This window comes from Eleutherodactylus coqui, chromosome 11, assembly GCF_035609145.1.
Source record: "Eleutherodactylus coqui strain aEleCoq1 chromosome 11, aEleCoq1.hap1, whole genome shotgun sequence".
In the NCBI taxonomy this organism is placed as follows: Eukaryota; Metazoa; Chordata; class Amphibia; order Anura; family Eleutherodactylidae; genus Eleutherodactylus; species Eleutherodactylus coqui.
Window position 1 is genome coordinate 136,176,282 of NC_089847.1, and position 17,823 is coordinate 136,194,104.

Sequence of the window (17,823 nt, forward strand, 5' to 3'; positions counted from 1 at the left end):
ACCTCCATACACGGTATACACAGGCTGCACCTCCATATACGGTATACAGGGCTTATACACAGGCTGCACCTCCATACACAGTATACACGGCTTATACACAGGCTGCACCTCCATACACGGTATACACAGGCTGCACCTCCATACACGGTATACAGGGCTTATACACAGGCTGCATCTCCATACACGGTATACAGGGCTTATACACAGGCTGCACCTCCATACACGGTATACAGGGCTTAAACACAGGCTGCACCTCCATACACGGTATACACGGCTTATACACAGGCTGCACCTCCATACACGGTATACACGGCTTATACACAGGCTGCACCTCCATACACAGTATACACGGCTTATACACAGGCTGCACCTCCATACACGGCATACACGGCTTATACACAGGCTGCATCTCCATACGCGGTATACACGGCTTATACACAGGCTGCACCTCCATACACGGCATACACGGCTTATACACAGGCTGCACCTCCGTACACGGTATACACGGCTTATACACAGGCTGCACCTCCATACACAGTATAAACGGCTTATACACAGGCTGCACCTCCGTACACGGTATACACGGCTTATACACAGGCTGCACCTCCATACGCGGTATACACGGCTTATACACAGGCTGCACCTCCATACACGGTATACACAGGCTGCACCTCCATATACGGTATACAGGGCTTATACACAGGCTGCATCTCCATACACGGTATACAGGGCTTATACACAGGCTGCACCTCCATACACGGTATACAGGGCTTATATACAGGCTGCACCTCCATACACGGCTTATACACAGACTGCGCCTCCATACACGGTATACAGGGCTTATACACAGGCTGCACCTCCATACGCGGTATACACAGGCTGCACCTCCATACGCGGTATACACGGCTTATACACAGGCTGCACCTCCATACACGGTATACACGGCTTATACACAGGCTGCACCTCCATACACGGCATACACGGCTTATACACAGGCTGCACCTCCATACACGGTATACACTGGCTCCACCTCCATATACGGTATACAGGGCTTATACACAGGCTGCACCTCCATACACGGTATACAGGGCTTATACACAGGCTGCACCTCCATACACAGTATACACGGCTTATACACAGGCTGCACCTCCATACACGGTATACACAGGCTGCACCTCCATATACGGTATACAGGGCTTATACACAGGCTGCATCTCCATACACGGTATACAGGGCTTATACACAGGCTGCACCTCCATACACGGTATACAGGGCTTAAACACAGGCTGCACCTCCATACATGGTATACACAGGCTGCACCTCCATACACGGTATACACGGCTTATAGACAGGCTGCACCTCCATACGCGGTATACACAGGCTGCACCTCCATACACGGCTTATACACAGGCTGCACCTCCATACACAGTATACACGGCTTATACACAGGCTGCACCTCCATACACGGCATACACGGCTTATACACAGGCTGCATCTCCATACGCGGTATACACGGCTTATACACAGGCTGCACCTCCATACACGGCATACACGGCTTATACACAGGCTGCACCTCCGTACACGGTATACACGGCTTATACACAGGCTGCACCTCCATACACAGTATACACGGCTTATACACAGGCTGCACCTCCATACGCGGTATACACGGCTTATACACAGGCTGCATCTCCATACGCGGTATACACGGCTTATACACAGGCTGCACCTCCATATACGGTATACAGGGCTTATACACAGGCTGCATCTCCATACACGGTATACAGGGCTTATACACAGGCTGCACCTCCATACACGGTATACACAGGCTGCAACTCCATACACGGTATACACAGGCTGCACCTCCATACACGGCTTATACACAGGCTGCACCTCCATACACAGTATACACGGCTTATACACAGACTGCACCTCCATACACGGTATACACGACTTATACACAGGCTGCACCTCCATACACGGTATACAGGGCTTATACACAGGCTGCACCTCCATACACGGTATACACGGCTTATACACAGGCTGCACCTCCATACACGGCATACACGGCTTATACACAGGCTGCACCTCCATACGCGGTATACACGGCTTATACACAGGCTGCACCTCCATACGCGGTATACACAGGCTGCACCTCCATACACGGTATACACGGCTTATACACAGGCTGCACCTCCATACGCGGTATACACAGGCTGCACCTCCATACGCGGTATACACAGGCTGCACCTCCATACGCGGTATACACGGCTTATACACAGGCTGCACCTCCATACGCGGTATACACGGCTTATACACAGGCTGCACCTCCATACACGGCTTATACACAGGCTGCACCTCCATACACGGTATACACGGTATACACGGCTTATAGACAGGCTGCACCTCCATACACGGTATACACTGCTTATAGACAGGCTGCACCTCCATACACAGCTTATACACAGGCTGCACCTCGATACACGGTATACACTGCTTATAGACAGGCTGCACCTCCATACACGGTATACAGGGCTTATACACAGGCTGCACCTCCATACACGGTATACACGGCTTATACACAGGCTGCACCTCCATACACGGTATACACGGCTTATACACAGGCTGCACCTCCATACACGGTATACACGGCTTATAGACAGGCTGCACCTCCATACACGGCTTATACACAGGCTGCACCTCCATACACGGTATACACGGCTTATAGACAGGCTGCACCTCCATACACGGTATACATGGCTTATACATAGGCTGCACCTCCATACACGGTATACACGTCTTATAGACAGGCTGCACCTTCATACATGGCTTATACACAGACTGCGCCTACATACACGGTATACACGGCTTATACACAGGCTGCACCTCCATACACGGTATACACTGCTTATACACAGACTGCGCCTCCATACACGGTATACACTGCTTATACACAGACTGCGCCTCCATACACGGTATACACAGACTGCGCCTCCATACACGGTATACACGGCTTATACACAGACTGCGCCTCCATACACGGTATACACGGCTTCTCCTCCCCATCACACAAAATGTAACAATGTTGCAGTGCAGATGTTGGATAAGTTGCTATAAAGCCTGATTGGCCAAGAATACTGGAGACGTTTAAAGGGATTGTCCAGTTGTAAACTAATAATGGCCTATCCCTATGATAGATCATCAATAATAGATCGGCAGGGGTCCACTTGTTGGTGAGCTTGTGCACTGAGCTAATTTTTGCAAGAAGCAGACAGCTCCGTTCCCACCGCAGTGGCCAGGCTTGGTATAGCAGGCAAAGGGCCCATTGAAGTGAATGTAAACTGTGCCTATGATACCAGATCTGGCCACTGCAGAGAGAACAGAGCCCTCTGCTTCATGCAGAAATCAGCTCAGTGCATGGGCATACCGGCCTGGCACACAGCTGATCTGTGGGGGTCCCAGACAGTGAACCTCTGCCGATCTACTGCTAATAGTCTATCCTATGGATAGGCCATCAATCGTTTACAACTGGACAACCTCTTTAAGTTTGAAGGTGATGTCTTGGTTTCCAGCTCTGATCCTCATGTAGGGTGTACCACAATAGACTTATCACCTATCCATAGGACAATTGACATGTCTGATCAGTGCGACCCCCACCAATCTCCAGAACAAGGGTCCTACCTGCAGTGATGTCTGATTGAATGGAGTGGCGGCCTTGCATGTGGGACACCGCTATATTCATTTCAATGGGGCTGACCGAAATAGCCGAGTACAAGGTGTTGCCCATCTCAGGCACATACAAGGTCGCCACTCTGTTCAATCTCCTCTCTGTGGAGGGGTGCAGTGATCCCACAGTAAGCTAGAGAGGGGGACACGGGACTCAAGTTCTTGGGATTGGTGGGGGTCTTAGCAGTTAGACCCCCACTGATCAGACGTTCACCACCCATCCTATGCCTTTCATAGGATGGGTGGTGAAAAACTGATCAGTAGGTGATAAAAGGCAATTGTGGTCCAACCCCCATAGCAGCTCTTATAAGGCCCAGCGCCACCCTTAAAGGGCACCTGCTATGTGCACCCAGTTTGAGCTCTTTAATCCATTCAGTTTTCCATGTAGAGTTTCCTATTGCCATCCTGCTGTTTCCCATCACACTTCCAGGCGGGGATGTAACCTAAGCCGCCATTCTGTCCTGACTGACCAGGACTTCCCCTCCCATGCTGCCTTGCATAGTCCAGCTCCAATCAGCTGCAACACAGCATTTGAATGCCCGCCCCTCTGTTGCATATAGTAACTAGCATTGTCCTATGTTATTAGAGAAGCCAAATGCCTAACAACCTGCAGTGGATTGCACTGCTGCTGGAAGAGAGACCCCCTACTGGCCACTACTACAGCTTTGATTTTCAGGTGTAAAACAAACATTGCAATGCCAGTGTATTACAAGACTGATGAGCAGAAGTTGTATCCAGAAGTTGCACCCAGAAGTTGCACCCAGAAGTTGCACCCAGAAGTTGCACCCAGAAGTTGCATCCAGAAGTTGCATCCAGAAGTTGCCGTCCATTTAAGGTCCCCGTTATTACTGTGGGGTCAGAAAAGGTGACCACGCTACTGTCTGCATTTTCCTAATGTTGGCTGCATTTTAAAAGCGGTTATCCGGTCGGTCGCCACGTGCCGCCAACCGTAGGAACTCCTGTCCCCTGCATTCGTGTTGGCCTGTAGTCACCGATGGGGTTTGGCGCGTCTTTCCGATAATGTCCGGCCGTGACGCTGCGCAAGTTCTGTCTCTGATGCAACTGCTGCCTTCATGAAGGAGGCGTTGGCGGAAGGCTCCATAGCTCAACGTATATCTGCGTATCGTGACGGATTATAGGAGGGTTTCTGCCATAATTAGCGCGTATTTAACCCTCCGTATGCCGGTGTGTTCATTACTGAAAACTCCTCGGCTAAACACACTCCTCAATAATGTTGTGGGAGGAGATCTGTCTTCTGGAGATACGCAGTGGGACCTCGGGGAAAGCTGGGTGCTTCCTGACTTGTCACTGCAGCCCGGGAGTCGTTACGGCAGGCGACCGGCGCAATATGGGCGTCCTTCATCCAGGAATCTGGGGCATAAAGAGTAATATAAAGGCGGCGCGGCGGGTGCTGCTCGGCGCTGCTGTCACAGCTGTCTGCGAGCTTTTTAATGAAGTGTTCCTTTTCTTAAATTGATACGGGGCCACCTGTGCCGCCCGGGCATACGGAAAATTATTTCCTGCGCTCTTATTCCGGAGACAGTGTGCGGCTAAGTATCGCGGTGACAGGTCGGAGAAGCAGACAGCTACTTAAAGATTTCATTCACATAATTGATGAGATGTGAAATTGGTTCACTCTCGATTTGCCCCGCAGCTTATTCCAACTACCACGGATAACAGCGAAGTTCTGAGTTGGGGGGGGGGATCGGGATCTTCAAAGCGCCAACGGAGAATCATGTCGCCGATTGATCAGGGTGCAGATTATTAGAGATTCGGAAAAAAACTCCACACCACAAAGGGTAGGAAGAGGCTCCTCATCAATCCGGAGGAGAAGCGCCCTTTCCTTCAAGGAGCTGGAGCCGCCGCTGCTCTGGATCGGCGCAGGAGGCTTCTCTGCGGATGGTTATCATCATATATTTATCTCCGCTTGCAATTGATTTGCTGCAGGAAATGAGGGCGAGACGAGCGAACACAATAACCGGCCGAGTCAATAGGGTAGAAAACATCATTATATTCCCAGATACACAACCCAACCGAGGGTGCGCCCCTCCCCCTCACCATGCACCGCGATTGCATTTAGACCGCGATTCCCAAGACGGTCTATGAAACTGGAGACAATTTCCACCTTATAAAGATCCCGCTGACCGTGTTAAAGGCGCCGGGCTGGATTAGGAGATTTTGCAGGGGTGGATTGGGAACTTAACGCACCCCTTTGCGGGACTAGTTGTATTGCTCATTGGTGCCATTGAATGTACTAGAAAACAATGGCCGATACCTTTATTCTGGGGGTCAGTAAGTTTACGGAGATACCAAATTAAAAATTTTTTTTCTGCACTACTTTTAATTCTGCCGCCATCTTGTGTAACTATTATATTTTTGCATCGATGGGTTGTGGGACGCTCGTTTTTTGCAGGGTTCCTGTAGTCGCTCTCGCTACCATTTGGAGAATCTCTGACTGTTTGATCACTTTTATTGATTTTTTTTCTAGGAGATGGGATGACAAAAAAAAGCGCAATTCTTGTGTTGTGTATTTTTTTTCCCCTGCCAACGCTCACCGTACGGTATAAATCTATTATTTTGGACTTTTTTGAATGTGGCGATACCAAATACCTTTGGGTTTTTTTTATTTTGTTTAGATTTTTTTTTATAAACTTTTTGGAAAAGTTTTGTTTCTGTTTTTTTTAGTACCCTTTATTTATTTTTTTAATTAAAAAAAAACAACTTTATTGTTCACTTATTTTTACTTTTTTTTTAGTCCCATAGGATACTTAAACTTGCAATCCTTTGATCACACACCATATACTGCAGTACTTCAGTATTGCAGTATGTGGTGGCATTTCTGCCAGTATTTTATTAGACAGACCAGGGATACATGACAACCGAACGCTACCTTGTGATCTCATAGCTGGGAAGGAAGGTGGGGAGAGAAGGTGTTCAGGAACCCTGAACCCCATTCGCGGCATTTAAATGCTGCAAGATTGACTTTAAAGGCCCAACAGCTGTGATCAGCTACCTACTGTGTGTATGGAGCAGGATCGGCTCCATGCAAATCCCGATGCTGGACGGTCACTAAGTGGTTAAAGAGTTATCTAGGGTTTAAAAACAGAAGGCCTACCCTTAGGTTAGGCGATCAATAGCTGATCGTTGGGGGTCTGCTGCTCCGGATCCCCGCCGATCAGCTGATGAAAGGGACCACAGCACTCCTGCGGGCTCTGTAGCCTCTTCAATGTTTGAGGTGCTCGGATGTGTTGGGATGAGAGGAGGTCGCACTAATGAGGACATTACTGCTCCAAGAAGATCATCCTGACGCCTCCAGGTCCGCAGCGCGGCGCGGGATCAGCATGGCCTGGAGGTGGGACTACTCCGAGCAGCACATCAGCATGAAAGAAGAGTCCTCCTGAAGTAACCTGGTGCCCGTGCCATTAAGTGCAACTCCCTCAGCTGGCACCTCTCACCCTGATCTGCTGTGGTCCTGGCAGGGGGCAGGGTGTCTGACAGGTTGGGCTGTTGGTACTGCAGTGTTCATACACGGTGTTGGCATGTAGCTACTTGTCACTGACAGCTACCGTCCCTGTGTAAAATTAACCACAGCGGTTGGCCAAAAGAGCGGTCAGCCCACCGGAAAATTTACCAGTACCATACACATCCCTTCCACCCCTGAAAATATGGCAGCTTTCTTTCAAAAATAGTGCCACTTCTGTCCACAGGTTATAGCTCCATTCACTTCATTGGGCAGGACCTGCAATACCAGACACAATCTGTGGACAGGTGTGGTGCTGTTTCTGGAAGAAATTAGCCATGTTATTTGAATCTGATAGAACCCCTTTAAGCTGTATTGACACCCAGAGCTGCATTCATGATACCACCCCATCCCCCCCCCCCCCCGGCCCACACACTCATCATATAGGTGGAGCAGAACTCACCATTTAGCATTTTTCTTCACTGACAGGATGGAAAGATCTTCTGCCGGAGGACGGCCTGCGACTGCCAGAACCCGAGCGTTGATCTGTTCTGCTGCCCAGAGTGCGACACCAGAGTCACCAGCCAATGCCTGGATCAAAACGGCCGCAAACTCTACCACAGCGGAGACAAGTGGACCTTCAGCTGCCAGGAGTGTCGCTGCCTGGTAAGACGGGGTTCACCCTGCTGACGGTTATACGGAGCGTTTGACACAGTGTCATTTAGTACATTGCCATGGACTGTGTGTTCAGGAGTCAACCAGTCACCATCATCCAATCACCAGGAGCTGCAGGTGTCACCATGGGGCCGAAACCAACTCCCGGCTATGTGTGTGCGCCCAACTATTATAGCTGACACCAAAGCAAAAGCACCAGCTGAGCACCGAGGCGAGACGTACCTCCGGCCACAACATACTCTTCTAGTCTGCATCTTCTCTCAAGCCCCGTGCTTAACCCTGTCCCCTCCCCAAGCCCCTCCCCTCCCTGTATGCCCTCTTCCCTCCCCAAGCCCCTCCCCACCCTGTATGCCCTCTTCCCTCCCTATGCCCCTCCCCTCCCTGTATGCCCTCTTCCCTCCCCAAGCCCCTCCCCTCCCTGTATGTGCTCTTCCCTCCCCAAGCCCCTCCCCTTCCAGTAGTCATATTCCTCACTATATTTAAATAAATAAATCATGGTATTTGTATAGCGCCAACTTATTCCGCCGCTTTCAGGTAATTATTACTTATTCCCCCCCACCAAGCTGGGTCCTCATTTTACCGACCTCGGAAGGATGGAAGGCTGAGTCAACCTTGAGCCGGCTACCTGAATTAAGTTGGGATTGACCTTGCAACCTTCAGGTCGTAGGCGAGAGCTTACACTCTGGGCCACACGAGGCTCTGTATTTCTTCCCTAAGCCCCTCCCCTTCCGGTATGTCCTATTCCTCGCTGTATTTCTTCCTTCTGCCCCTCCCCTTCCTGTATGTCCTGTTCCCTCCCTATGCCCCTCCCCTTCCGGTATGTCCTATTCCTCGCTGTATTTCTTCCTTCTGCCCCTTCCCTTCCTGTATGTCTTGTTCTCTCCCTATGCCCCTCCCCTTCCTGTATGTCCTGTTTCTCAGTCTCATTCCTCCCTAAGTTTGTCCACTTTTTTCATTTCCTGTTTCTCCCATTACTCCCCTAAGCTCCTCCCCTTAAAGTACATATTATTTCTGTCCCACGCTCTTGCTATTCCTACAACTTCTGTTTCTTCCTCTTTTGCTCTTTTTCCTCTCTGTTCTTCCTCCTTAAGTTCCTTCTCTTCCTTCAAGTTCTGTTTCTATCTTCAGAGCCTCTCTAAGCTCCTCCCTCCATGTCATTTACTGCATGTCATGTCATGTCATGTTTGCCTATAAGCCCCTTCCTGCATGACCTGTTCCTTCCTCTGGTTATTCCTCATGTTTTTCCTTTCCTTCATGTCCTCTTTCTACCTCCAGTCCCTCCCCTAAGGTCCTCCCCCCTATCCCTCCTTCCATATCCTGCTCCTCCTTCTGTTTCCTCTGTTAGAGCTCCTCCCCTTCCTTGAGGTCCTGCTTCTCCCTCCACTTCCTGGTTCTCCCTCTGTAAACCCCTCCTCTGCACTCTCTATGCTCCTCCCCTTCCTTGATGTCCTGCTTCTCCCTCCACTTCCTGGTTCTCCCTCTGTAAACCCCTCCTCTGCACTCTATGCTCCTCCCCTTCCTTGACATGTACCTATTTCCAGTTCCTCTCCAAGCCCCTCCCCTTACCATCACCGTGACTTCCCCTCTCCACTTGGTTCCTCCTGATTCTCCTTGCCATGTCCACCTTCCTACCATTGGTGGAGCTACTCTTGGAAGCCTTCCTTTATAGTTGTTGTGACCGTAAAGTATAGCAATGCCACCGGTGTGCGGAGGTGTAACCCCAATTATTATAGCCGATCCCTCACTGCCCTCCCCGTCCACTGCTGTGAGGATCAGTAGGTAGACCTGGCCTCCGTAGTGCTGAGGATCTGCCCCATCTGCATATGCCATCTCTCTCTTGCCCTATACACAATGCCCACCTCCCTGCCAATGGTGAAGGTCCAACAACCAGCCCTTCTGCCCCCCACCCAGCTTCTCCTCCACTCCTGACCACCCTGCCCTCTTCTTTTCCCCATTGATACGTCCGTCCTTATTACGGGTGGGGTCACTGCCATGGGGGGGGATATGAAGGGTTGTAACCAATCTTGCAGTGTTCCTTTATCTCCGCAGGCCGGGGAGGTGGATTGTTGGCCTCTGAGCTGTCCCTCTCTGAGCTGTGAGTATACGGCCATGTCTGAAGGCGAGTGTTGCCCACACTGTGTAGACGACCCCTGTTTAGCAGATAACATCACCTACGACATCAAGAAGACGTGTGAAGACAACCATGGCGTCACCCGACTCAGCGGCTCCGTGTGGACGATGTCTGGATCTCCGTGTACAACTTGCAAATGCAAGGTAAAACCTCAGAGCAAAGAGGATTCCCGACAGAGATCTAAAAGATCCTGAAATTCCAAACACAAGTATTTGAAGTCCAAAACATTCTGATTGGCCAGAGCTGCTCACATGATCAGCACCAGCCAATCAGACAGCAGAGCACAGTGCGCATTGGGTAGTCAGAAAATTACTGCAGCCACCTTGGACAGCTAAAAACAGGGCAGAGAATCAGCGGTTTGGAGGAGGGCAGAGAGGAGCAACTGCAGGTTATTATCTCATCCCGCCCCGGCAGCAGAGGGGCGCTTTAATAACTGCATCACCTGCACTGATACATTGTAACAAACTACCACAAAGAGTTGTGCTGTTGATGCGTTTGACTCAGAGGATTGTCTAGAATGGATACAATTGTAGCAGAGCCTCAGCTGTGGGAAGTGTTGAGTCTGCCTGTGTTTTTAACCTATGGATATAAAGTAGGAAGTTCCTCTTCACTGACAGCAAACAGAGATCTTGAAAAAAACGACACAAAGTACAGCAGAATGTTGCAGTCCTGGTTACCTTGTATTTATAGGAGATCGGATAATCATATTAATCGCGAGTTGTTTGTGGGAGTCCACCACTGGGGGGGTGTTGTCGCTAAGCATATAAGGGGGCGTCAGAGGCGGCCCCCCTCTTTAGAAGATTGCTGTAATTGTCTGCTCCGTGGGATGTACATAAAGCCTCACGTGCGGAGTAAATTAGCATACGCGGACCGGCGCTTTCACAGCGGTTGTGATCTGCGGCGTTCGCTTTACTAGGACACCTGAGGAGATCACACGAGCCGCTCTTACAACGGTACTCACATCAGCGGGCGGCCTGGCGCCGCGGTCATGTTGGCGCGAGACGATTAATTTATGACTCGGACTGGATTCTCTACATTATTAAAATTGATTGGGCGACCTCCAGCTGGGGGCGCGTCGGGACGCACGGAAATGATTGCAGCTTACGCTTGTAGAGGATCAGACCGATGCAGGGAAACATTCTGCTTGCTTCGGTAATGGATGAGCGGTCGCCTCGTCTCTTCACCGGGCTTTAGAAACTGGATGTTAGATTGTTCACAGACCTTTATATTCTGTTATCAGCCGGGCCCCGATGCCACAAAAGATGATAGCAGTATTCTGCATAGCACATGGTGGATAGGGGCCCAGGAGCTTCAGTACTGGGGGCCACGCTCATGGACCTGGACCAGTGGTGTCTTAAAGGGGTTGTCTGGGATTTCTATTGATAAACTTTCCACAGGATGGGTCATCAGTAGTCGATCGGCTGCGGCCCACCATTCTGGACCTCCAACGTTCAGTTGATTCCCAGCACCACTGTCAGTAAGGCCATTGCTGGAAGCAGATAGTGCCATCCATAGTGCAGTAGTCTAGTTTGATATTGCACGTACAGCTCCCATCAAATTCAATGCAATACCAACTCTGACCACTACACTATGGACAGCGCTGTCTGCTTCATGTGCTGTCCATACCGAGAGTGGTGCCAGGAATCAGCTGATTGGCAGTCGATAGATGATCAGCAGGGGTCCACTGGTTAGGATCCCTGCCTCTACTGTCAGTAGACAGTGCAGGCAGCAGATAGTGCTGTTCTTATTGCAGCGGCCCGGCTTGGTGTTGTATTTAATTCAATGGGAGTCGTGCCTGCAGTACCAATCCGGGCTGATGCCCTACGGACAGCGCTATCTGCTTCCTGCCTGCACTGTCTGTAGTACCAGCAGTCAGTTGATTGGGGGAGATTCCCGAGCGGTGATCAATACATAATTTGCAGGGGTGCGCTGCTGAGGATCCCCACTGATCACCTAGATCCTGATCACACTTCCATACTGCAATGTATTATTGGTGGATGCCATTGTCTAGCTTCTGGCTGCCTTGACAACCCATCACCCCCTACGCGATTACATAGCGGGGAGCCCATGACATTACAGAGGGAGCATCCCCCTCTTTTTAACACTTTACATGATGCTTTTGATGTTTAGCATGTCATGTAAGGGGTTAACAGTGGGGATCAGTGTTCTCACCGATCCCCGCTGCTGTAGCAGAAGGCCGGCTGTCAGTGTACGTTCTGGGGAGAAAACTGCTTTCCAGCCAGGGCATACATTTACACCTTGGGGCAGGAAGGGAACGCACGGTTGATTGCTGTACTCCATGATCTCACAGCGTACAGAGGAGATGGCTTCCCTGACCGCGGCGTTATCGTTCGCAAGCAAGTTGGAGATCTGCAGCCTCAGTTTTCCGCCCCCCCAGTAAGAGGAGTTCAGTTAGATCTGAACATTTTTGTGTACAGAGAGAATTCGGCTTCTAATGAAAGCGGCTTCAGGAGGAGGCGGGTAAAGCCGGCGATATAAAATGCTGTATGATGTGCGATCCGCTGCACTGGGCGAGATCAGCGGCTTCTCTGGGGTGTCTGCGCTCCCCGCTGCTCCTCATTTAGGTCTGCTGAGGCCGCCGCTTTCATGTTTCAGACATTTGTGTCTCATGTTGGGGTTCTCTTCTGCAGCGGATGAGAATTCGGCAAGAATGAAAATAGATTTACTAATTCTTCATTCATTTCACAATGTTAGACGGAGGAGATTCACGAAAGGAGATGTGGCAAAATGATGGCGCAAAACAAAAGCGCACACAAGTGCATCCCCCCTACCATGAGGCAACCTGAGCCTGCCACCTCAGGCGGCAGTCAGCAGGACCGCAGAGGGCAGAGGAGCCGCAGAGCGTTGCTGCCCGGCAGGATTTATTCTTTACTGGCCATATTAATGACAGGCAAAAAAAAAATAACTGCCAGCTTCGAACCGGCCGGGCAGCAACCCAACAAGCAGTTAACGTGCAAAAGTGTGACGCTCCGGCCAGGCCGCCACCATGGCTATCATCAGTGACTCCACCCCCTCTCTGGCATCTGAATTCATGTAAGCAGTGCAGGCATGGCGGAGGCAGGCTGGGTACCTAGGGGGTCACTATTACTACTGCAGCCACTAATGGGGAAGCACTACTGAGACCACTATGGGGGTCACTATTAGTACTGGGTCCACTAATGGTGAAACACTACTGGGGCCTCTATGGGGGTCACTATTACTAATGGGGCAACTAATAGGGAAGCACTGCTGGGGCCTCTATGGGGTTCACTATTACTACTGGAGCCTCTATGGGGGGCACTAATGGGGAAACACTACTGGGGCCTCTATGGGGGTTTCTATTAGTACTGGGTCCACTAATGGTGAAACACTACTGGGGCCTCTATGGGGGTCACTGTTACTAATGGGGCAACTAATAGGGAAGCACTGCTGGGGCCTCTATGGGGTTCACTATTACTACTGGAGCCTCTATGGGGGGCACTAATGGGGAAACACTACTGGGGCCTCTATGGGGGTCACTATTACTACTGGAGCCTCCATGGGGGGGCACTAATGGGGAAACACTGCTGGGGTCTCTATGGGGGTCACTATTACTACTGGGGCAACTAATAGGGAAACACTGCTGGGGCCTCTATGGGGGTCACTATTACTACTGGAGCCTCTATGTAGGGCCATTAATGGGGAAACACTGTTGCGGTCTATATGGGGGGGCACTATTACTACTGGGGCCTCTATGGGGGTCACTATTACTACTGGAGCCTCCATGGGGGGCCACTAATGGGGAAACACTGCTGGGGTCTCTATGGGGGTCACTATTACTACTAGGGCAACTAATAGGGAAACACTGCTGGGGCCTCTATGGGGGTCACTATTACTACTGGAGCCTCTATGTAGGGCCATTAATGGGGAAACACTGTTGGGGTCTCTATGGGGGAGGGGGGGCACTATTACTACTGGGGCCTCTATAGGGGGTCACTATTACTACTGGGGCCTCTATAGGGAAACACTGCTGGGGCCCTTTATGGGGGTCACTATTACTACTGGGGCCTCTATAGGGAAACACTGCTGGGGTCTCTATGGGGGTCACTATTACTACTGGGGCAACTAATAGGGAAACACTGCTGGGCCTCTATGGGGGTCACTATTACTACTGGAGCCTCTATGTAGGGCCATTAATGGGGAAACACTGTTGGGGTCTCTATGGGGGAGGGGGGGGGGCACTATTACTACTGGGGCCTCTATAGGGAAACACTGCTGGGGCCCTTTATGGGGGTCACTATTACTACTGGGGCCTCTATGGGGGGGGGCACTATTACTACTGGGGCCTCTATGGGGGGGTCACTATTACTACTGGGGCCTCTATGGGGGGGGTCACTATTACTACTGGGGCCTCTATGGGGGGGGGGGTCACTATTACTATTAGGGCCTCTATGGGGAAACACTGCTGGGGCCCTTTATGGGGGTCACTATTACTACTGGGGGGGGGAGGGGGCAGCTTGCTATTTCACACTTCGCCTCAGGCAGCATGAAGGCTTGGGGTTCCCCTGCCATCACAGAAGTAACAAGTCCCTAATAGGTCAAAAATCAGAAATGATAAATTTGCAGCTGATTACGGCATTCTGTGCGCCTCCGGTTGGAGTAGGACCACAATCATGGTAGGCCATGATTCCAGCATGGCCTACCAGTCAGATGTACGTAGGGCTTACAGATTTACAGAAAACACACCTGCCTTGTGGCACTAATGGAATGAAAGCCTGTGTGACATGAAGAGCTCTTTGGGTGAAGATCGGATCCCTTTTTACACCCAAAAGGGGCATAAAAGAACTTTCCAGAAAATGGTGAATGCGTTAAGCTAAAAGCATGAAGGGGTAAAAGGTTTCAAAAGTCTATAGATATATAAACTCACATGATGTGCACTTCTTCCGAGTTGGAGGAAATGAATAGAATGCTAGAATTACAGTGAAAACTGACAGGCAAAATACTGATAAAACAAAGGATTACGGTCTATACAAGTACAGATTTTCACCCGTAGGCTCATGAAGTATTATAATGCCATAGTTCTTGGCTACATGTTCGCCATACAAAAGCGTGTGTGACAACACCCATATAGAATGGACATGCTGCGGCAGACGCCTGTTACTCCATTCACCAACATGAAGCCATACTGAATGCCGCCAAGTGGATTGTTTGGGTGGCATTGATTGAAATCTGCAGCAATTGGATTATGTATGAGGCTCATGGACGAGTTGGCAAGTCTCCAGAGCCTCTCGGAAGGCAATGTTTTGTGATGGTCTACTATACATGGTTCAGGGATAATGCATCATCAGATACACTTCGAATGCCCAGAGGGGGTGTGGCCTGTGAATATAGGTGGGGGGTGTTTAAAGGGCTAATGTATATGCCACCTCCAAAAAATTCACTCTTGAGCCTCCCAGTAAAAAGTTCACAAAAGCATTTGCAGTGGTGTAACTTGAAGCTCCGGACCCCGATACGAAATCTGCAACAGGGACTCCACCAACCTGGTACCATTTAGAATTATGGTGACCTTCTCAGACTCCAGGGCCGAGGTACAACTACTGCTTCTCCAGCTACCCTCTAGAACTAGGCCCCTAGGTATTGGCTGTCACCAAGGTGGTGCCGGACCCAGTAGACTGACTCCCCCAAGTGGTACATGGAAAAGTGTCACGCCTCATTGCATCCCTCTCCTATTCCCGTTGACCCATATCACGAATGATGAAACGCCCCCTTAAAAATTCTAGCTAGGTGGTCTCCAGAAAGAGCGGTGGTGCGCTGACCATAGTTGTAGGGTCTTCCTAAATGGTCTTCTTCTCTCTCCGCAGAATGGAAGCGTCTGCTGCTCGGTGGATCTAGAATGTCTTCACAATAACTAAAAGATCTAAACTCGGGACTCTCGTAGGAGAGAAGGAAAATCCAAACACGGCAGGATGCAGTTCCCATCAACACGTGACGTACGACGACCCAACGTTTTATACCACGGACAATTACCAAAGTCTCCACCAAGAGGAAGATGTTTGGCTGTCGCTTGTGGACTTTTCTGTTCCCTCCATTCATAGATCGCCCTCGCCCGGGGCGGCCACAGGTTACTGTTGCCACAAGGATTTCTCGCTCAACAACTCCAGCAGTTAATGATCTCAATGTCGTGAGTCACAAACTTTTTACTTGTCCCATCAGAAAACACCTTTCAATTGGTTGCTTGTAAAATTTGGTGTCTTTTTCTTCTTCTTCTTCCACCATCACCACCACGACGAGTGGAAGATCTCATCTCCACGAACGTCAAGTCCCTGCGCCCGGATTTTGTTTTGAGGTCCCTGCCTGGTGTATTTATGGAAATCTGTATATATGTGCAGTCTAACAGCATAGCTTCTTTATTTAATGGCTTATTACGTCACCCCGTGTCTCGAAAAATCTAAAAAAAAACTTTAAAAAAAACCTAAAAAAACTTTACAAGCTTCTTAGAGAATTATGATCTCCAAACTGGACTTCTACTACAAGATGCTAAGACCTCCTTTCCTTTGTTGCTCTCAATGGAAGTGACCTATGACGTTTAATATGGGATGCTGACCCCTCCCACCAGTTGGAACGAGAACCCAACTTGGAAAAAAAAAATTAATCTCTTCCAACTCTGATCCCATGATTACATGATACGCTCAACACCTTGGAGGACTATGACGAGGTCAGTGGACCGGTAAGGGACATCACACGACCAAAGGAAGGACATGGAGAAATAACGCACAATGCGCCGCTTGGTTGGATAATTATTAAGACAAAAAGACCGAAATGTACAAAAATATTTTCACATAGCGATTATTTTCCGAATGATGAAAAAAAACAAAAATACCACGGATCATAAAAATTACAATCGATCAACGGGATAATGGAGAAAACTCTTTAAATCAAGATTACCGCCTGGATGTTACGGTTTTTATTTACGGCAGAATGTTTTTGGTTTTTACACAATTGTTACGCAAATGCTCAGAAAAATATCACATCAGGGAGCCGTTATTTTAGGTTATTATTTAACATTCTGGAACAGTTTGGGGGAAATGAAAGAATTTTTTTTTTTAGGGTGTGTGTGTGTGGGGGGGGGGGGATTATTTTTGTGCATTTTTTTTTTAAGCAGGCGGTAATGCTGCTTTTAAAGAATTTCCCCATGAAGTCATCTTGTACATGTAAGATATATTTTACATAAGAGTTTACACTTCCACCACATGGGAATAAAGAACGTAATAAACTAAACAGAAAAAGGAAAAAAAAAAAAGTTTTTGTCTTCGAATATGTTGGGGGGAGGGGTGCAGATACACGAGAGGCTCTTACATCCCCCTACCCACTCTTCAACCCCTTGGCCAAAATTAAGCAAGAATCGGGGGGTTTCAAGTGAATGCTGATTGGTTGCCATCTTTTTTTCTAACATTTTGCCACGCCCACTTTTTGCTAATTGGTTCCATAAAACACACAAATACGTGGGAATGATCCTCCACTAAAGAGTCCCTGCTGGTCTTCGGAAGAACACTCGCAGCTGTGGACTCTGACTTATTTGGCCTTTTTCAGAACACTGCAATCTCTCACATGTATTTATATGGACTCAGCAAGCAACGATTGTGCGTTGGGGAAGAGTCAACATTTTAAATACACGTGTAACTTCTCCCTGCATTTTCTTCATCTGTTCGGTTTTGCAATTACTGAACAGCAATCGCCCTGTAAAACCACACAAACAACAGTCCTTCATATGTTTTAGTAGCTTTTTTAAGAGATTATTTAGTTGATTGCTCTCCTGTGTATAGCTCTGTACATTGTGCAGTGGCCAGGGTTG

The 17,823-nt window shown here is 49.3% G+C and overlaps 1 protein-coding gene across 3 annotated transcripts in view; it reads left to right on the forward strand.

Annotated features, from left to right (window-relative positions):
* The window catches only part of NELL1 (neural EGFL like 1), a 674,819-nt gene extending 657,772 nt beyond the window's left edge, over positions 1–17,047 (forward strand). For 2 of the 3 annotated variants that reach the window (XM_066583597.1, XM_066583598.1), the window contains 3 exons: positions 7,676–7,852; positions 9,911–10,135; positions 15,833–17,047. In XM_066583597.1, coding sequence (XP_066439694.1) covers positions 7,676–7,852; positions 9,911–10,135; positions 15,833–15,883 — 453 coding nt within the window. In that variant the 3' untranslated portion in view covers positions 15,884–17,047. The remainder of the gene's footprint in view (positions 1–7,675; positions 7,853–9,910; positions 10,136–15,832) is intronic. The other variant, XM_066583599.1, reaches the window with a different exon arrangement.
* Positions 17,048–17,823: the final 776 nt, after the last annotated feature.